Source organism: Centruroides vittatus, unplaced genomic scaffold, assembly GCF_030686945.1.
Source record: "Centruroides vittatus isolate TY-2023 unplaced genomic scaffold, ASM3068694v2 contig_1218, whole genome shotgun sequence".
Taxonomy (NCBI): Eukaryota; Metazoa; Arthropoda; class Arachnida; order Scorpiones; family Buthidae; genus Centruroides; species Centruroides vittatus.
The window spans coordinates 409,785-433,159 of NW_027120780.1; the positions used below are offsets into that span (position 1 = coordinate 409,785).

The following is a 23,375-nucleotide window of genomic DNA, read 5'->3' on the forward strand; positions in this document are numbered from 1 at the left end:
AATCGACTCTCCGCTACGCATAAGAGAGGTATTTAGGGGGCTAGAAACTTGTAAACTCTCTCCGCGAGCAACCCATTAGAACTTGGGGAATAGGGCGAGCATGTGCTTCGCGAGCTACCTAGAACTATCTGGCTCTCCTCCCGATAGGAGTATTTGTACCTGTATTTAATCGCATATTTAACCGCATGTATTTAACCTGTATATTTTACCTTTATATTTAGAATAAATGTTAATGTTATGTCTCCTGTCAATCAAAGGACACTTGTCGACTTACTTACGACCTCCCCACTCACGTTTTGCCCTCCTAGCCATCCAACGACACCGAGGTCGGGCTTTACCAGCCAGTGCAGATTAAGTGGTCAGGAAGGGATTAACCCCTGACCCCCTGACCCCCTGCTTATCTCACACTAGTAGTTGGTCATGGGCTCTCGTCTCGCGTGACGGACTGGCCACGTGGAGTTTCCCGAGTTTTCTTTACGTTCGTAACATCTAAATAGGGACCTTTACCAGAGAAAGTCCTCCCGAAGCCAATTCTCTCGAGTTAGCTGCTTTTCTTAATGCAGCGAGAGTAGCGAAATGACGTCACGAGCAGTGTTGGCCAATTAAAAACCAGTTTCAGTGTGTTCGCTGTAAAGCGCTTCTCGAGCGCTGCATAAAAAAAAACGCGGTCGTTGTGTTGTCATATACAAACACCTCAATCGTCAATACTACAACCTTCCTCTTAGGCTTCGTTTGTTTAATACATGGCAATGAAACTCTAGGGGATTACCTACAGGAATGACTCTATAGGAAACTGGCCCCTATTTAGGTGTTACAACGTGAAAAACCCCGGAAAACTCCGCGTGGCAAGCCCGTTTGAGACACGCGAGCCCATGATCAGTGTTCACTATTATCCACTCTGCCATTGGTGAGCGACGATCGAGATAAAAAAAAAGAAACCTATCGCGAAGCATGGAAACGGTACACGTGCGACTGATTTGGCGGCATATTTAAGATGCTGAAGCGTTGTCCACCATTATTAAAAGCTATGATTTTGATTTGACAAGATTTTGGACTTGCTGGACGTCTGACATGATCGAATCAAGTTTCCATATTATTGAAATTTGATTTTAACTGATATTCTTGAAGTAAAGGTTCACAATCGTGTATCAAGAGCTTTATGCGAAAAGCTTTATACGAATTAAAACATCAATAAAAATTTAAATGTTAAACCTATCATTATTCAACTACAGAAAATAAATGCTTCAACACCTTTTTAATGCTTTTATTTAATTCGCTTTGTATAATGTCCTCAAATCTAGGAACTCAAATTTCATCCACTTCGAACTAAGATACAAAGATGAAACTTTGAAGAACCCCACGTCCGATGACAATGCATTTTAATGATGTTTTAGACTTTCACCATCCTTTCCATTCCGAAATCTTATAAACCTAATCATGTATATATGTAAATGCACTATAACATGTTGGAGGTGAGGTTTCCCCACTCCCAGTCTCGAAAAGCATGACCAATAAATATATATTTTTAAAAATAATAATTTAATGTGTTTTTAAAGCAGAGATTTCCAAATTGTTTGCAAAAGGGTGTCTATGAAAAGTTATCATTCGAGCTTCTAAAGAAAGTTTTAACAATATAATTTCGTCGACAGTCGGATAGCCAAGCGGTCAATGTGGTAGACTACTGCTGTAGAGGAATTCGGGATAGAATCCGAACTAGATCGAAAAATCCCCAGAAATTTTTCGGTAGTAGTCTGTCCGGATATGTGGAATCCTATCTCTCACCACCCAGCCGCCTCATTGTGGACCTAGCCGAACCCATAATGAGCTTGTTAAAAGAGGCCCTCTTTTAGGCGGAGTTTAAGAAAAAATATATATATATATATATATATATATACTGTATATATAATTTTGTCACTAATATACAAAATTTATATTTAATGAAAAATCTTTTAAATGTAAAATAAAGTATGGCTATTTAGGCTAACTCCATGCTTTCTAATTACTCGTGAAACACGTGGTTATTGGCCTGAATTCGTACTAGTATTTCTCATTTCCCGGTCTTTTGCTTGTCCCGGGATTCCGGGATAAAAGTGAACTGTTTCCCGGGATAGAAGTAATTATTTTTAAGATATACAAAATATCTTGAAATCAAATGATATTAAACTACTTTAAAAAATAAAAAATAATTATACGTTCCGCAACCTCCAAAATCATTAATAATGCTGAGTAAGATATATATTAAAAATTATCTTTGAATTACATAGAAATTTTCACGAATAGAAAAAATTTATTAAAGTTTGCTGGAAACTGCATACAACGACAACAAAAAATGCTTTGAAATTGAGTTGAAAATTTAAAAAACAATGAACTTAGATCAAACTTCTAACTTAAAAAGTAATTTTTGTTATTAAATAAAACACATTAAATTTTTATAAAATTTTAAAAAGCAAAGATGGTCAATACTCTAATCACTGGTTCTAGTTCTTATTTAACTAATGAAAAGCCTGCTACCAAGAAATCCCTTTCCGATTCAATTCATGTGGGTGGAACCGTCTTTAATGCATTTAAGAGAAGACAGGTGTTGTGTTTTTTCACCTGTAGCCTGGAAGATTTCTAGTTCATTTTCGAGATTGTAGTACTTCTTTTGCTCTCTAGTATTCTTGATTTGTCTACTTCGGCTGCTTTAATAGAAACATCAACCTTATAGCCCGATAATTCGGCAGTTCGTTTGTCTTTAATAATCAGGTTTGTGAAGAAAAACTTCATACTCGCAGACTTCGTACTCGTTGGTATCCTTGCCCAATTTGCACAACCTGGCGTTACGCAGTTATTGAAGCTACCGGGCAAGGTTAAAAATTAAGACAGCATAAGCATAATTAATCCATATATTACAGGTTCTGACAAGTAAAGAATTTTCAGTGTCCTGCCACAAATAAGCTACGTATTGATTATTGACTATTTGTGACCTGCCATAACGAGCAAAAATTTAAAATACTAATAACTAGTTTTTTTTTTTTTTTTTTTTTTGATTTTCGGTCGGATGAATAAATATATTTTACAAATAAAAGACAAGTCGCTCCAAAATTTATTAGACAATCACCATTTACTCTGATGTTCCAGAACAAAATTATAGACAGCTGTGGACCTTCCTTTTTAGGCTACGCAACTGCCTACTCTTTAAAAAGTTCCTTTAAAAAACACAGAAAAACCAATAAAGTTAAAAAATTAAAGTTAAAAGTTTAAAGTAAAAAAAACTAATAACTAGGTTTAAAATTAATAAATGCAAATGTATTCTGACAGTTTATGAGTAATTGTACTTTCTATTTGAAAAATTTCTTCAACCTTAACACAAAATAAGAAAAAAGTGAATTCTTAAGAAATATGCGGGATTTCCCGGGATGAGAAAAATTCCCCGGGTAAAAAAAACAACCGGGATCCAGTTTGAGAAACCCTAATTCGTACGTTTCAACTGAGGACTTCTGGAGTAAATCGCTGAAACAATCCCCATTACGTCATATTTGTTTTTTTAAAACAATTCGGGCTCTTTCATATGTTTTTACGAAATGCAGTAAACTCAATATAATATTTGTACTTCGATGTGTTACTTACTACATACGAACATTAATATTTATAATGAAAAAAAAATCATTGCTATTATATATTAATAATTTATTTATGGTATTATCCTTTAAAATTATTTCAGGCTCTTACCACCATCGTTCTCGGGGCAACTTGACTTTGAAAGAGAGTTTTAAAGTCCACAAAAATATTAATTATGTTTCGATCATGACACGAATACTGATTAAATGGTAACAAATATTTTAACGTGAATAAGCGACTTCGCTCATGCATTTACAAGAACGAATAAAGGAAGTGTATTAACGTTGTAAAAATCAGTTGAAATTAGCATGTTCGTAATTCAAACCTTTTTTAACCCGAGAAAAATTCACTTCAAATAATTTCAAGAATAAATTTATTTTATTGAAGATAATATACATATTTCCACAGAATTTTAATTAAAAAATGATAAAATAGTATTTCATTATTCAATTAAATTTGTTATTTTTCAATTTCAGTGTTATTCATTCACATAAATTAATAAATATTCTTTATTCGTTTCAGTCTAAAGAAACAAAAATACTTTTCAAAATAAATAAACAACGAAAGTAAGAATGAGCTGTATCTGTAACGTGATATAATATAGAATTATAAAATGACAAATCACGATCACAGAATGGAAATTACCGTTCGTATTTCGATTTAATATCGCGTTCAAATAGAAATTTGTGTATCATTCGAATTCAATTTATGATTATAAAGATTTGAGGAAGATCAAATATGGATGGATTCTTTTTTTTTTCATGACTATTTGCTCATTCTTACTTGTTTCTAACATTTATCATTATGTATATTACGTGAATTTGATAAAATGCCGTGTATGTTATATATAGACCCTATATATATATATATATTCACATACACACACACACTATATTTACACATTTGAATCTTCATGACAATTTTGCTTCCACTGATATGCAAAATGAAAAATGCTTCTTGATTCTCATACTTTCAATTGAAACTGCACACTGTTTAGGTAACATATTGTAAAAATTAAATAATACAACAGCACAATTTACGCGTATTGACAATTCTGATAATGATATATAAATAATATTTGTAATGAGACAAAGTAGATCGCGCAACTTTACTAAGAATACATCATTTTATACACATTTCATGAAAAGTGCAACATACAGAATAAGAAAATATACTTTTATGGCAAACATCTAAGTATTTTCGTGATTTTCACGTATGCTTCAAAGTTATTCTTTCCAAAGAAGGCAGTCCCTAGTATTTTAAAATGACAAAACGATAATCAGGAATTTGACCGTTTGGGCTTTTTCCTTTATTTTTGAACATCATTTTATTGTTTTCATTAGAAATATCCTGCACAAATATCAAATTAATTTGTGACTGAACACGAAGCTTTGCTATTTAAAATCTGCAATTCACTAAATCAAGGCGAATATCCACATTGTATAAAGTTATTATTTATGTGTATATATATTATCACAATTAAACCTTTAGATTGGTCCAACCAATGCTACCTTCTTTGGATGAATCCTTTTGTTCCGTCGGGGCCATGGGGTTGACGTATGGTGACATTTAATTCAGAGTTATCTGAAGAAATTAAAGTGAGTCGATTTATCCTGATAAAAAAAAAAATAAACAGATATTGAGAATTTATAATGTTTACTGAAAATTACATATAAGATATATTCCATTAATATTTTATTTAGCAAAATATTTTTTAAAGAAAACAAATATATAGCATAGAAACAAAAAAAATTACACTGACAAAAACAAAATACAAGAAACTTATTCCAATTTGTTTAATGATTTATCTTATTTAGAGAAAACAGTTGCATTAAATTAGAATAGGAATCATTAAATATCTCTGGTATTTCTCCCAATATATTTGAACATATTATTATATTAGTTGCATAAAAACATGTGAATATATTACACTAGTCAACAAATTTTTTGAAATCTCAGTTGCATAAGATTTTTTTCACTGATTCATAATAATTTGGATGTGCTGATTTCAAATCTGCAAATGGGTTTTTTCTCCACGTTCTAGTTTTCATGCAATTCAAACTTTTGCATTCCAGCACTTTATGTTTATGTTTATGATAAAATAGTGTAGATATGGACCTACTAAAATAGTACGAGCACAAGTGGACAATTTGAATTGATCTGAAAATGGTTAATTGTCTCCTTGGGCAACAAACAGGTTACACAAAGTATCCCTGTTTTATTTTCATGTGGAACAGCAGAGCTTGAGACAAGCACTGGAACCAGGGGTGGCCCACATGTAAGACTGAAAGCATGTATGCCAAATATTGTCAATAATCCAATTGTTAGTAGAGGAGAAGATAATTTTTCCTCCACTGTATATCAAACTGGGGTTAGTTAAACAGTTCGTGAAGGCATTAAATAGAGATGGCAAATGCTTCCAACATATAGTCAGTGCTCTCCCTGCTTTGTCCCTTGAGAAGATTAAGGCAGGTGTGCTTGATGGGTCCCAGATTCATAACTTGATTGCAACGAAAAATTTGTCTCAAAAATGAACAGCAAAGAGTTGCATGGGTATTGTTAGTGGTGGTAACGAAAACCTTTCTCAGGAATAAAAAGGCTGTTAACTATGAAACTCTTATTGCTAATATGTTGTCAGCATTTCATAATCTGGGATGTAACATGAGTGTCAAACTGCATTTCCTACGGTCATCTTGATAGATTCCCTGAGAACACGTTAGTGATGAGCAAGGCAAACAGTTCCAGCAGGACTTGAAGATCATGGAAGAGCACTACCAAGGGAGATGGGACAAACATATGATGGCAGACTACTGCTGGAGCATTAAACAGGATTGTCTTGAAACAGGTCATAAACACAAGAGCCTAAAATGCAAATTTCTGCCTTGATCACTTAGCCCCCAGTATAGGACCAAATGTGTTATGTAACAATCAGTTGATGTCTGTGTTTCCATTTTTTACCACCACAGACATGTAGATTATTTTGCAATGTAATGTTTAGTAATCACCTCATTTTAAGACAGGTTATGCCTCTGTGTTTTATTTTGTACCAGTGAAGAAATTTACACTATTTTGCAACTTAATATTTATTAATTAGCTAATTTTAAGAGTTTATGACTATGGGTTTCAGTTTGTATTACTAAAGACATTTAGACTATGTTGCAATTTAATGTTTATTGCCCAGTTTATTTTGAGAGAGTTTTATTAAATATCTATTCACATATGCAAAAGAGGTCAATGAGTTAAACATGAAAAATTGAAATTTTGACATTTATCAATTGCAAAATGACCAGAGCTTTCTGGAAAAAACAAACCTCCAATCTGAACTCAGTACCCCCAAATTAGTTAAGAAGAGGTGTTGATAGATATTCAACAAAAAATTTGTTGGCCAATGTTATTTATCTGTAATAGTAGTCTTACATACATCTTATTTACACATCATTTACAGAATTCATTAACTGACCATCATGACAATTATACCTTTCTTATACAGTTGAACCGGTCTATCTCGAATCTCACAGAAACAAGAAAAATTCTAGACAGACAGGTTTCCATATAGAAGGTCTTATACAATAAACAGTAAAAGGTTTGATTGGAGGTACAGCATTTTATTAATACAATAGAAAGTACAGTACATTCCTGTATTAGTATAAATAAAACATTTTTGACATAACAAATAGTTTGTCAATAGTTTCTGATCCCTGACTTTCTTCAATCAATAAAATGAAGCCAAACTCATAGCCAATCAGAGAAAAGCAGCATTAATTGCAACTATATATTATATTGCAAGAGATGTCAACTGCAGTTCATGCTATCAAAATGTAGTCACTTAGCTTTGAATTTGTAATAGACACTTCAGACCATAATTTGAGATATAAAAGTTTTAAGAGAAAATTATCTGAGATAAACATGGAAAATATATTAAATTTATGCTTAAAATGCAGGGAAAAATAAATTTTGAGATAAAGAGGTTTTTGTGATAAACATGTTCAAGATAGACAGGCTCAACTGTATATCCAAAGTTATTTTTCGTTGTACATAAAATGTTTGATTTACGATATCTATTCTATTGATTTATTTGGCATTAGATTATCTAATAAAATTCTGATTAAAAATTGGTTCATGTAACAAAAATATCAAAAAGTTTCTGAAAATCAATAGATTTTAATTTTATTATGAAATCAACTGAATTTTACTGTAATGCAATTTTAGAAAGAAAAATAATTTACATTTTTCTCTCATTTGATTCTCATTATGATACATCCATTTTAAATATATAATTCTATAAATAAACAAAACAACAAAGAAAAATCAATATTTTAAAAAATTTAAAATATATATATTTAAGATTTATGATTAAGTTAAACCAAACAAACAAATAACGGCATTCTGAATTCATTAAAGAAACAGAAATACAAAGATTTATTTTTGTAATAATTAATTTTTCAGACATTTTTTGAAATATTAATTCTATTATTAAAACTTTACTTGTAGAAAACTTACTATCACATTTACAGTGCGTTCAATACAACTGCATCACTTCACAAAAGTTTATATTTGCTGCATTTTTAAGCTTGCCATGTTGTAAGTTATGATTAAATATGTGCATTTAGTTACATTTCATTTGTGAAAACATTTTAGATCAATTAAATTTTTCAGGGATTGCACCATAATCTTTAAAGGCTATAAAAAGGCAGAACATGTTTTCAGTGCTCTATTTTAGCAAGGTCGATTAGTATGGGATAAAACAATCAATATTAAAAAGAAAAAAAGAGACTTGTTTTTAATAAAGAAAGATTTTCTTCAGACAGCTTTCAGCTGAACTGTAATCAGTCTGCTTTGTCTTGCTATCTAAGCTCTCTGAAATGAGCACTACAGGGAGAAAAAATAAATGGTGTCTCCTCTACTATACAAGACAGAATTTTGAAATATTTGTGTCAAAAACCAACATTCTTCATCCAAAGACCTGAAAGCTGACTGTAAAGAACATCCTGAAGTAAAAATGTTCCATAACTATGAAGAAGATTATTCCAACCAGGACTTAAGACCATTGTCCCAGAATGAATCTTCCTCTAATAAAGAAAATAAAAATGCAGTAGCTGCAATGTGCCAAAGAATAAGCCTGAAGAGTGAAAAAGTAAGCTATTTTTTCAGATGAGTTGAAATTTAATCTGCACAGCTCAGATACAAAGTGTAAGCTAGGAGATAGGAATACAAAGAATTCCATCATGATTGTATAGATATTCATCTACATCAGTGATTATCAACCAGAGTACTGAAATGATATTTCAGAGGTGCTGTGAAATATGATAAGCAGCCCCATAATGCTTTTTGTACATATTATAAAAGGTTATTGTATATTAATACATAATTAAAATTATAAATTATTTAATACCTTTGTATCATTTATTGAAAATAATACACACAGATCGTCTTGTATATGAAATTGTAATCTCCTATTGGCATTAATTTATAATTTCATGTGAAAGAAAAATTATTGGCTAACAATTTTATTACATATAAAGCATTTAATTAAAACTGAAATCTCTTCAAAAACATTGTTATAAAAAATACTCTTTAATGCGTAAACTTGACAGGTCTGCTTTTTAAAGACCATTTTATACCATACAAATCTTTTCAGCCCTTATTCAAGAATGGCAACCAGGTTTTACAGATTTTTCTATCATTATTATTATTATCTATTTTAAATATGTTACATATCTTGGTCTATTGGATTATTTTCATAGTTATTTTAATTGAATTTCTCTTAATTTCACAAAGACTGCTCTCTTAGTTTGTATGTTAGAACAGGATTGTTTCAAGAAATTTTTAACTTTAATGCCATAGACCAATTGTGCCAAAGTAATGCAGTTAGTATTATTCCTAGTAATTAACGCACAATTTTCTTTAAAGAAAATATCTAATTATCTAATCATAGAACCTATATAACAGGAACTTTCTCTGTCTCTACATAACTTTATTAAGTCCCAGCTTTATTTGCTACAGTAAAACCTGTATGATAAATATCTTTGGTTCCATAAGAATGTGTCCAATTTAGACAGGTGTCCAAGATGTAGAATGAGTAGTTTTTCTCCTGAAAGCTTTGAAATTAAATCTAAATTTGCTGGCATAATGATCCTATTCTACAATGTATGAAGCAAAATATGTCTCCATTGAGTAAATAACATTATCATTTTAAATCAGTGAACACAAATCACTGTCACAATTATTTAATCTTGCTTCATACTGTATTTTGAGAAAGACTAATAATCACATAATTGATTTAATGAAATATGTCAATGCAACAAATGGGATTACCAAGGAAATGCCTTCCAAGAAAAATCTATCAGAAATTGACCCCTAATTAGACATTAGACATATGAAACAACCCAGGAATCTCCACATGATAGCCTGTTGGTGAGGAGCAAACTTGTGACCAGTTTGTCTAGTTTCAATGATTTTATCAATATGGCCACTAATAGGCAATAATCACATGAAGGTTGAATGGCCAAAGTGGATACACCATTATCCTAGTGCTTTGGAGAACCCAAAATTGAATTAAGAAAGGTCAACAAACCCAACAATTTTTTTTAGGTCCCTTCTGAATACATTGAGTCCTGTCTGTAGATCTAGCTGAACCCATATGCTTGAAAAAAGCCCTTGTTAAGGCAGAGACAAAAAATTTTTCATGTACAGTTTACACTCAATGGCTGATGTAGATTCAGAAACACATTAAAACATGAATCAGATTCACAACAACAAATGCCAACTATGGCAAACAAAAGCCACTAATTTTTTCTCCAAAGCAAATAGCCAAATTTATAGCTAGTTGTCAGCATAAATTTTTGGGTGCAATGGATGCTTAAGTAGTCAAATATAGCACCATGATAAATTTTTGGGAAGAAATGATGCCTAAGTCTATTGCTGGTCGAATGTAGAAAATCTGCTTTTCACTGATAAGACTTTAAAACAGGACACTTGTGTAAGATGACTTAACAGTTAAAAATTGGAGAGAGAAATCTCTGAAAATATCTAACTTAAATCATATAAATAAACAACAACTAACCCGTTATATATAAAGACCAACAACTGCCGAATTAATTTGGCAGTTGTTGGTCTTTACAACTTAAATCACTAAAAGATATTCAAAATTCAAAGTAGAGAGATGTTTAAGATACACATACATGTGAAAGTCTATGAATTTGTCCAGTTCCATGTGAAAATGTTCAAAACATGAAAGTGTCCAGGATATTGGGGTGTCCAAATTGACAGGTTTTACTGCATATTGGTTTGATCTTTATCTTATCTAAGCACTTACATTATAGTAGGAAACCAGTTAACATATATTTTTAAATTAGAATGTTATAAATCCTTTAACTGTCAATGTTGCTTGTTTGCCTGTTACCATAAAAGGATAGAGGATATCAATTCAAATAATACAGCTAAACTACAATACATCTAACTAAAGCTAAACTAAACATCAATACACTTCTCCAAACCGATTTCCTGTTTTGTAATGTAATTATCTTTTATCAGATATGTAACAAACAAACTCTAGTAATATAATTAGACCTGTGACATCTGAAGTTTCATTCACTTGCAATGCATATTCACTGAAGAGTCAAAGTTGATAAAATTAACTTTTTCTCTATGTTACCAGAAGGATCTTTGATGTGACACAGAACAGTATTATTTGGCAGTTATACTACATGTATTTTTTTAGCAGCCTGCTTGTTTTATATATGTGATATGTCTTACACACAAGGCTTAATGAGCATCTCTCCAATTGTATGAACTTTACCATTTTGCTCACATGAAAAGATGTTTCCATTGCATTTTCATTTTTTAGCAATTGTAATCATTTGGAGTTTAGATTTTTCTAGAATATAAATCTTCTCTTTTGTAATCAACATAATTCTTTTCAAAGTGTCTATGAATTTTAGCTGAAACCAAAGAACTGTTTGCTAGTATTTTATTAAATAAAACACATTGCATCAGGAGCATCTGTATGGCTAATATACATAAATTAAAAATTTAAACAACATTCATCATACACTTCCATTTTGGTCTGTTCTTAGGTGACAATTGTTCTTTAATATTAAATTTTGAAGAGACCACAGTTTGTATTTTCATTTCTTCTCCATCATGGATGTATCAGCAGAAATATTTGCCTCTCTTTGTGTTAAAGTTCCTGTCTTTAACCAAAAATCTACGTAATTTTTGAATAATACTTAAATTCTAATATTTGTTAAAATTTAATAGAAACAAACATAGTTATTTTATAAAGGTAACTGAAGTATGAAAAAAATAAGATTATAAATAAGAAATGTCAAGTAATATAAAAGCAATTGTAACAAGAGTGATTTGATGAAATGTTCAGTAACAAATATTAAACTGTTCAAAATAAATCAGATATGTTATTGTAGTATAATATAAAATCAAATATAAAGCAACTAAATAAAGGTGGAAAAGAGCCAAGTGGTTGTTATTAACACGAATTTGTGTTTGATACTTCGAAGAATAATACAACACGGTTTCACAAAAATCATCAAATATAAAGCAGTTGAAAGTACTAATGCCAAAATAAATGCTAAATGGATAATAATTCTAATAAGAAAAAATGTTCCAAGCTCATATTTAATTTCGATTTTTCATAGAACACTTTTCACTTTCTGTGGAACACCAGTGTTCTGCAGAACATAGTTTGGAAAACCCTGTTATAAGCAATTTGCAAACATCTTATTTGGAAGAAAGTCTGATGTTTTGGTGAAGATGAACATGACAAGTATAAAGTCTTCTACAAGCAAACAGATGTTGATTCATATATACATTGAAGATCTTATGACATGTAATAGTTTTCCAAAAGTTCCAAAGATGGTTTAATTCGCATTTGTACAGGAAGGCTAAGAAAACAGTACAACATATTGATAATACTAGTAGTGGTTCTTTTCTGGTAACAAACAAACAGTAATAATAGTTAAAGAATTTATAACAAATTCTAATCTAAAAATATACATTATTTTGTTTCTACTATAATGCAAGTGCTTATTTACTATATTGATTAGATCAGATAAAGGTCAAATCAATATAGTAAATAAAGCTAGGTAGAGACAGGGAAAGTTCCTGTTATATAGATTCTATGATTAGATAATTAGATATTTGCTTTGAAAAAAATTGTGTGTTAATTAATAGGAATAATACCAATTGCTTTACTTTGACACAAGTGGCTTATGACACTAAAGTTAAAAGTTTCTTGAAACAATCCTGTTCTAACATACAAACTAAGAGAAAAATGTACAATCTGTATGCTAAAACAGATGTACTGTACATTCAAATAACAATAAAAATAACATACTCTGTCTTGAGACATTAAAATCAACACTTTATTAACACTTTGCAATATTTTCACATCACAGCAGGAACCAGAGTTGTGTCCATTGGTTTAGCCACTGTTCATTAAGTTTTAGTAATGTAAAGAAGTGATTTCTTGAAGAAGACAGAGTATAATATTTTTATTGTTATTTTAAATAAAAATCTTGGCATGAAGTACACCATTTCTTTTATCAGATTTCTCTAGAATTTGAAGTTGATATATATCCTAAAACTGCAAGGAAAGTTTTGCAATGCAAGCTGTTTATACATAAGAGCACAGAAAGGTGAGTTTCCCATCATCTCATGGATAGTGTATGGTATGAAGTTGTCTGCATCTGCAATGCTACTGAAAAGAAAAAACAATTTTCTTCATCATATCATTGTTCTTAATGAGACTTGAGTGTTTCCATAAAATAAAGTCAAACTGAAGTCTCATTCTAAAAATGGTATCATCAGAAGTCTCCTCACCAAAGAAATTTCATCTGAAGATTCAAAACTGAATATGTTAATTGTACATAAAATGCTGAAAATGTTATACCAACTTATGTTTACCAAAGTAAAACAGTTATAAGCTACTTATTATGGCTCTTTTCTGGAACATCAGTCTCTAAGTGGTAATCTGGCACAAGAATTTTCAGTTTATTCTCTTATTTCTTTCTTAATTTGTAAAACAAATTTTTGATAGAATATGCTGTTTTGAATTTCAATTGTCTGACTTGCAAGTAGTATTTAAGTAACTATGCTATTTTTGACACAATATTTATTTTCTCACATGTGTCAAAAATAGCATAGTTACTTGAATTGCTGCAAGTCAGACAATTGAAATTTGGAATAGAATGCTGAACCAAAAATTTGGTTTATGAATTAAGAGAGTAAGAAAATATACTCATACTCCAAATCCTGTAAGATAATTAATCTTACAAGAATTAATCTTTCTTGTCTATATAGGTATTACCTTGTATGATAATGCCACTTGCCATGTAGTTGGTCTTGTAAAAGATTTAAGCATTGCTCATCTAACAAGGCATATATAGATGAATGACTGAATTTTACTATCAACTGCAAAAAGTACAGATATATTTTCACAGTTAGCAAGAAGTTATTTGAAATAAAAACTGAATATTTAATGTCATGGATATGGAAAGTATTGGAGTACCATTCATAAATCTACCTGGATATGACTCGTAACTATGACCTCTTTAAAAATGAAAAAAATCCAGCAACAAAAGTTGCATAACTTTCCCAGCTATTATGACATCTTATTTAGAAAATAATTTTTATATTTTTAATTACAATATAACTTAATAAAATTGTGTATGATGCCATCTATTATAAGATTTTGTTATAAAAACTTTTATATTTTTAATTACTATAAAATGACAAAAAGCTTAATTTTGAGGGTAAGGATGAGTTTTATAAAAAAGTATAAATGTTGATAATGAGTAAAATTGTCACTAAGTCAGACCCTACCGGAGATACACATGACACACTTTATCCCCCTGCCTTCTTTGATCTCTATCCATCAAAATTAAACAGCATCAATGCCCCTCATATACAAGCCACCATGTCAAATTTTGTTACTGAATATTTACTCCATTCTAAGATATTGAACGAAATAGATGCTAACACACACACACACACACACACACACATGGAATTTTTTGCCTTTTTTTTTACTTTTTTGGATTCAGGTCTCAAAATATTGAGATTAGCAAAAAAGTTGGAGGGTCAAATCTGACACTTCCAATACTTTCCCTTGTTATGTATACATAACAGCCAGGAAAGTAAAATCCTTAGAGGTAGATGATTTTAGTTTTTAGATGCATTCTAGAAAGGTGTAGAGTATTCCATCACCAATATCAATAAAAACAACTCTGCTAATGGAATCTAGAATTTCATCTTATAAAATGGAAAGAAACTATAAACTATAACTAAAAATATATTCCTTTCATCTTATAAGATGAAAGGAATATATTCTATATTGAAGGTTTAAAACAGCCAAAGTTAGAATAAAAAATGGTTTTAAAATTTGTGTTAGCACTACTTTCCTGACAACCCTCATCTACCAGAAAATTTTAAATAAATCATATTTGTTGAGATAATTAGTAATAATATAATGCATCGACCAATATTAAGGAGTAAATATTCTTACATAACAACTATCAAAACATATTCTTGAAATAACATATAAATACGGTATAAGCAACATAATAACACTTATTGTTTAAATATAAATGTAATGTCTCATTACATTACTATAAATGTAAAGTTTAAAAATTAACTAGTGACTGATGTGAAAAATATTAGTATAAAAATCTAAGTGTAAATACTCTTTTTATTACTATTATTATTATGTGTTTTGGTATTATACCATCAGTAAACTGTATTTTGCACATATCTTTCTCTGATTAGCAAAGTTGTGGGATAAGAATCTCATAAGTGACAGACATTTCAAATTAAACCCCTCAATTTTTTTAAAATTTCAGATTTTCCATTAAAAAGTAATAAACCAGGGATGGGCAAGCAAGAGTTCAGTGGGAGCCGAAATGTAGGTTTTCCAAAATGCATGGGAGCCGCAGTTCTGTACTTTGTAATTCTGTACTGCAGTTCTGTACTGCCATTTTATTATATAATATAAATATAATATAAAACAAATATTGAATTTTTTTAATAAACATATTTTCACAAAATTGTGGAAATAAAATAGTAATAATTTCTGCTTTTTATTATTATTAACACTTTCAGCAAGAGCTGCATTTGCCCATGTCTGTAATAAACTGTTATTCAGAACATTTTTTTCAAATAAATAATTTCAAAATTTTATGCACTGATTAATTTCTATTTTTTTTATTTTTTTCAGTTATTTAACAAATGTTCAAAGAGCTGTCCATTTTCATCTAAACATTTCAGTAATCAAGTAACAAAAGTTTCACTGAACAGACTGCAACATTTCCAGTCTTATTTTAGTATAAGCATTGCTTATTCTTTGCTTCATATTTTAAATTTTGGTAAATTATTGAAACATAACTTGATCTTTTATGAAATCCCATACAAATAATCAGTTGATGTCAAGACCTGTGATCTAGATGGCCATGAATACATACATATCATTTGAATTCACTATAAAAAAATTAACTTTTTAACTTTTCAACCACATTAAGAATTGATTAAAAAATTAACCATTAACAATTTTCAACTCTGTTTCCATTAATTAACTCATAAAATGTGTGTAGGGGAGACCGGGGTTAGTTGTTATTTTAAGTTTTCTGAGCACACGCAAGAGGCAGCACTTGCTAATTAACGTGGTATTTGACACTTACGTCAGTCTAACGCTGCGTGAAATTTGGCGGTAGGAGGAGCTGATAGAGTTGTGATATCTTCATTTGTATCATTTTCCAACCTAAAAGTAATTTTTTTGTATTGTGATCCCCATCTACTTTTGAATACAGGATTGCGTGGTAGGTTTCCAATGTTTAACATGCTTATTAACAGTATACGATAGTGTAATATTTTGTTGTAATTGCATAAATATCTTGAAATGCTCAAGAGTATTTCGCCACTTAATCAAAATGGCGGGATCAGGGCAAGTTGTTACATTGTAACAACTTACCCCGTGTATTTGTTTGCTTGTATTTTTTATTATATTTCAGAAAATGTATCGAACACATAAAAGGAAGACCACTAGAGGTTCTACAGATGTGAGTATCTACGAAGCTGCAGCAAAGGATGTAGAAGAAAAGAAGTTATCACTTAGAAAAGCAGCTGATATTTATAAAATTAATTTTATGACTCTCCAACGCTACATCAAAAGAGTAGGGAAAAATAACAATAATTCTGCACCATCTGTCAACTTGGTTGGGTACACTAGGCACAGGCAAGTTTTTTCAGATGAACAAGAATCAAAACTCGAGGAATATATTGTTCATTCAAGTAGAATTTACTATGGTTTATCTTCCACTGATGTAAGGATGCTTGTGTACGAATATGGTGTTGCCTGTGAAGTTAGCTATCCGAAAAATTGGGACAAAACAAAACAAGCTACAGAAAACTGGCTTTCAAGATTCTTAAAAAGGCATCCCAAATTATCCCTTCGAACTCCTGAGGCCACGAGTTTATCTAGGGCAACAAGCTTTAATGCTCATAACGTTGGACAGTTTTTGACAATTTGCAAGATGTTCTTCAACGTCACCGATTTGAAGGGCACCAGGTTTGGAATGTGGATGAAACAGGTGCAACTACAGTTCAAAAACCAAATAAAATCATAGCTGAGAAGGGCAAAAAACAAGTAGGAAGAACAACGTCCGCAGAAAAGGGAACTACTTTGACGATTGAAGTAGCAGTAAATGCTATAGGCAATTCTGTACCTCCCCTCTTCATATTTCCACGTGTCCACTTTAAGCAGCATTTCATCGCCCAGGGTCCAACGAGTTGCATTGGTGCTGCTCATCCCAGCAGATGGATGACTAGACCAATTTTTTTGCAGTTTATGGAACATTTCCACATGCATGTATCATCATCAGTTGATTCGCCAGTTTTAGTCATTCTTGATAACCATATTTCTTGTTTGTCATTACCAGTTCTTGATTTTTGCAAAGCAAACGGAATCTACCTGCTGTCATTTCCACCTCACACTTCACATCGTCTGCAACCTCTGGATGCGAGTGTATATGGACCATTCAAAAAATTTTACTACTTGGCATGCACTGACTTCATGAACTCCCATCCTGGTATTCCAATATCAATCTATGACATTCCGGGAATTGCCAAAGAAGCTTTAAATGCCTTAATGCTAATGCCTTAACACCAAAAAATATAACATCTGGGTTTCGCAAAACTGGAATATGGCCACTCAACCGCAGCATTTTCTCTGATGAAGATTTCCTAACGTCAGCTGTTACTGACAGACCTGTTCCACCAGATAATCCACATCAGGGACCGCGAAATATTGCCATTGAGGACTATACCAAAGATACCAGCAGTGTCAATGGGCAAACTGATGTCCATGAAGCACAAGGTCCTTCTACCAGTGGAGCCTCTAAAGAATGCCCCATATCTCCCGAAGATATAAGACCATACCCAAAGGCAGGAGCTAGAAAAACTATGGGCTGCAGGAAGAAGGGGAAATCGTCAATATTAACTGATACTCCGGTGAAAGAACAGCTTCAAAAAGAACATGAAAAAAGAATGAAAAAGAATGAGAAGAAAGGACATAAAAAGGAGACTTCACTCAACAAAGACAGAAGACCCATGAAGAAGAACGTAAAAAAGAAACTTGAAATCAGTAGTAGTTCAGAAAACGATGACGAAGATTGTCTTTGTTTGATTTGTTTCGGACCATTCTCTCTTAGTAGTTCTGGGGAAAAGTGGATCCAATGCACTGAGTGTAAAAAGTGGGCACACGAGCGCTGCGGAGGAACTGATTCTTACTATGTTTGTATTCACTGTGTTTCTGATATATCAATGGACTCTGATTAATAAAATCATTATGCTTTGTAAGAGCACATTTTGTTTTACGAAATATGTTCTGAATTGGTGCAATGGCTTTTTCTCTTACTATATATATATATATGTATAACTGTGTTTCATTGTGAAAGTTTTTTAAAATAAATATTCCTTAAACTTTACGTCATGTTTACTTTCAGATTTTCAATTAATCTGTTTTGTTGGTATGAAAAAAGTAAATGTAACACCTTGTCCTGGCTCTGTAACAACTTGCCCCACTAAGGGGTACATTGTTACAAAGTCGCACTCTTCAGAAAACTGAATATTTCAGAATGTTAATAACTTCATAGAAAAGTACAAAAATGTGGAATATATAGCTAAGAGAATGCTTAACCTGTCAGCAGACTTACAGATTTCTATGCTAAGTCGAACCTTCATAAAAAACTGTCACAACTAACCCTGGTTTCCCCTACTTTATTAGAAAGTTATCTGTCAAAACAATGCAAATACATATGCTCATATCTTTTCAAATTATTGTTTTGAAAAAATGTTCTAAATAAAAGATTATTTTTAAACAAAGAATCCAAAAATGTAAAAATGCTGGGTTTCAACTGAAATTTTAAAGTTGCCCTCATCCCATCCAGAAGGAAAGATGGGCAAGGCTTTATTTTTTACAATGAAAAAACTCTCGAATATATTAAACTTTTATCAATTTTTTTTATAAGAATATTTTTCAAGTTAAAACTAAGTTTATTTGTCTGTTATTAAGGATAACCTTTTCTTCATTCTCTTTAAACAATGATGAATGCTTAATATAATTTGTCACTGATTCTATATTCAAATGTGGGCTATCAAAATCAAATTATATATTTTGATATTAAACTTGATATTAAAAATGATAATAAGTGAGTTTTAAATACTAAAAAGAAATTACTTTTCTTTCTCTTCATCCCTGCTACAAGATGCTCCAAGAATCCTCAATCTTGCTTCAGCATATTCCGCTTCTCTTTGTTGTAATGTTTTAACTGGATGCTTGCTCGGAGACTTTTCATTTCCTGTGGATCCTGATTTGGTATCATTAGGTCTTTTCAATATTTTAACCTGAGGTACATACTGTGTTCGAGTTGTTTCTTCTAATTTAACTTGAGGAATTGGTAACACACCATCCCATTCTATATTTTCTTGATGACTGAAACAACATATATATTTTTATTTGTAATTTTAAATTCAGTTTTTAAATTAAATGAAACAACATAAACCTTTAAGAGATAAATGAGAAAGTATATACCCAATGAAGTGGATCTCTTAATGACAGGCTTCATTGGTCTTAATGACCAATATAATGGAATTATATTAGAATTTTTCACTCATAAAATATTCATTTCCCCCTGAAATTCTGTTTAAAATAAAAAATAGCATCTAAATTTGTATTGTAATTTCATTAAAATGAAAAAAGATCAAACTGCTTGCTATACCAATTGAAACTTTATTCAAGCGAAATGGACTTATTTTTGACATGTGCTCTTCATCAGGTATGGAATATAGAATACAAAATTTCAAATGTTAAAACTTATACTAACAGTTTAAATAATAATGAAAGATGGACAAAATTCATAATTAAAATAATCAATTATATGAAACAACTCTTACATTATTAAATATTTAATACTAAAGTTTACTGATAAAAAATTAGTTTCTTTAGATTAGAATCAACTTTTGCAAATTTTATGAACATGATTATAATCATATCTGGAAGAATTTTACTGATTATTTTATTATTTAGAAATTTACTTACATTTTATATAGGAAAAATTTTCATATAATAAGGAAATATACTATTAAATTAAAAAAAATTTTATATACCAAATATATAATGAAATGTTTTATTATTCTAAGTTATTATGTTGATATTAATAAAAATAAAGAATATATTTATTTGATATCATAATAGTAATTTTTAATTTGTATAAATATTCAGCATCCACAAATATTATATATCTGTTATAAATATGGGATTTTTTTTTCAAAAAGAAACTTTTCTCTAAAATCTGTTAATTTTATGGTGTTCATTGAGTTGTGAAAATAAAAAATTTAAGTGTACTGATTTAAAGAAGAATTATTAAAATTGTCAGAAGTTTAACAAAAAAGCATAATTTTTTCATTTTATGACTTTCTGCCACTCAGTGGGCAACTACAAGTGCTTTTTTCCCCAAACACAAGACCAATTTTGGTGAGGAACAGAGCCCAACATATTTGAGATAGACTACCCATAAAAATACTCTTGATTTTTCTTGCCTAGATTAGGTTTCCAAGTTCCAGAGCAGCAGCAAATGCATTAATGCCTTAACCATACAGCTATCAAGAAGCATAAGCTGGATATTTATTACTCATACATACATCAAACTTATGTTTGATTTGATTGTCAACCATTTTTGAAGAATTTAAATTAGAAAACTTAAATATAATTCTACAGACCAGTAATGTAATTTTATTTGTAAATTACATCAAACTAATTTTAAAAAATTAATATAATAATCTGATAACAACTTTCAAATATGATGTATCAAATCATAAAAACTGCAAATTATTGATTATAATTCATTATGAGAACTGCATTACTGCAAATTCATAATTTAAAAACAATAGACTTTTATTAACTAAGAAAAATAAAAAGTAATGAATAATAAATAAGAAAACACAAAAGTTAACAAAATTTTTAACAGAAAACATTTTACTTAAATATGTAAAAAGAAAAAAATAATAATAAATGCATTCTTTAGATATGTCAGAGATTGGACATGTCTTCAGTTTTAATCCAATCTGGGATAAATAGATAAATATGCATTGTCATAAATGAACAAACAAAAGTTGTTTATGTAAAACTAGAAATATTTCAAATACAGAATAAAAATCTATTTAAATCATTCAGTTCAGGTCTGTACTTTTTAGTAAGTATACTTGTATACAATTATGTTTTTTTACATTAAATGTAAACTTTTATACTAGAAAGTAACAAAAAATTCTTTTAATACTGTAATTAAGATAAACTCTCTTATTTAGAGTAAAATAAACAGTATAATTTGCTTTTATTTATTTATTTTAAATGAATCAATAAGAAATGCTATAACATTTTACAGCTATGTTATGTTCAAGATTCAATGTATTTGAACAGTAAATAAATCAAATTGCTTTTTTACAAGGTAAATCATGCAATTTTGATTGTATGCCACTGCATTAAAATATTTTGCAACATGTAAATTATTGTAGTTATTCATAATGACAGAACAAGAAAAAAAATTTGTTGCAAACTAAATAAAAATACAGTACAAATGAAACTAACAGAACAATTAAATGTATAATATTTACCTCATCTATTGCTTATATATACATATATTTTGTTTTCATTAATTAGAAACATTCTGGAAACAATAATTCAAAATAACCAACAAAATATGAAATAAAGACTCATAGAAGACTGGTCTTTGGCTGAGCAAAGAACAGTCATTAAGATCTTGAATGCTGCAAATGATAATTTAAACTTTATTAATATCTGGAAAAATTTCTCAAATTACTTGCATCTGACTGTCAAATGATTCTTTAGGAAAATCAAGTTTGTTTATGTTGGTTTATGTAAATTTTTACTTTTATTTCAATTAAATTATTCCAGTAAACCATTATTCTTTACCTTTAGTCAAATGATTTTTTTTCTTTTTACACACATTTTTACTTTTCTAGCCGTTATACATTTTTTCCATCTGTTATACAGTATAATATAGGAAAAGTATGGTAATCTGTCAAATTTTAATCCCCCTAGTTTTTTTGCATTTTAATGTTTTGGCACTCAAGGAGCCCAAAAATGTAAAAAACCCTTACAGATTGTCCTGAGATATGGTGTATATGAGGTCATATAAATAGATGACTGCACACAAATCATATCTCAGGACTGAATGAACCAAAAACTTTGAAACTGGCAGATTAATTTCTATATATGGGGCATTGATGCTATTAAATTTTGGTGGTTAAAGGTCAAGGCATTGGGGAGATAAGGGAGTCATATCACATATTGAGTAGGTCAGAATTAATGAAAGCTTTACCTATTGGCATTATAAATTTTTTTTTCAAAAACTCATCTCTACCCTTATAAGCAGGATAGCCTTTTTTATATTAATAATTATTATTAAAAAAATTATTTTTTAATAAAACTCTCATAACATGGCACTACACAAAAATTTTAGCTTGTGCTAATGTATCTAGTATATTTTTTAAACTTAAATATTCTTTTTAAGTAAAGAAATTTCTCTTAATTCATCAAATTACTCCTCTTAAGCTTTGTTATTATTTATATTTTACATCTTAGTATAAATGAAAATCATCAGACATCCTAATAGTTCAAATGCTGCAAAAGGCAAGCAAGAACCCTTACCAGTTTTTTAAGAGCAAATAATGTTTAAAATTTGTTTTAATTTTGTTGCTTCATATTAGCATTATGATCCATCCATAAATGAATAAATATCTTCATATTCCAAATAAAATTATATCTTAAGATTGAAATAGAATATATAAAGTAATTTATATACAATAAATTCATTGACATCAATAAATTTTTTCAATCCTCGTATTGAAATTAAAATAAAGGAAATTTCAAGAAAATGCATTTGGGAAAATTTATAATCATTTTACTCTATAATTCTTAACAGAATCACTAAAACACTAAATCACTAAAGCTCTTCACCAACTGCTTTGAAATTTCAACACAACATTGCATTCGAATACACACGTTTTTATATACCTACTATATAGATGTCACACTTGTAACAGGTAAAAAACACGCTTTTTTTTTTTAAAAACAGTGCCATTTGAGGACAATGAGTCGACGAACAACCTGGCATATTCAAAGAAAGTACAACAGGCAGACTGTACACTGTGCATCCCAATCAAGATGAATGCTTCTTTCTTCGCATGCT

The 23,375-nt window shown here is 30.1% G+C and overlaps 1 protein-coding gene across 1 annotated transcript in view; it reads right to left on the reverse strand.

Moving 5' to 3' along the window:
* Positions 1-3,985: 3,985 nt before the first annotated feature.
* The window catches only part of LOC136987409 (SUZ RNA-binding domain-containing), a 37,380-nt gene continuing 17,990 nt past the window's right edge, over positions 3,986-23,375 (reverse strand). The window contains exons 3-4 of the mRNA XM_067285147.1: positions 19,346-19,600; positions 3,986-5,213 (exon numbers count right to left, since the gene is read on the reverse strand). Coding sequence (XP_067141248.1) covers positions 5,108-5,213; positions 19,346-19,600 — 361 coding nt within the window. The 3' untranslated portion in view covers positions 3,986-5,107. The remainder of the gene's footprint in view (positions 5,214-19,345; positions 19,601-23,375) is intronic.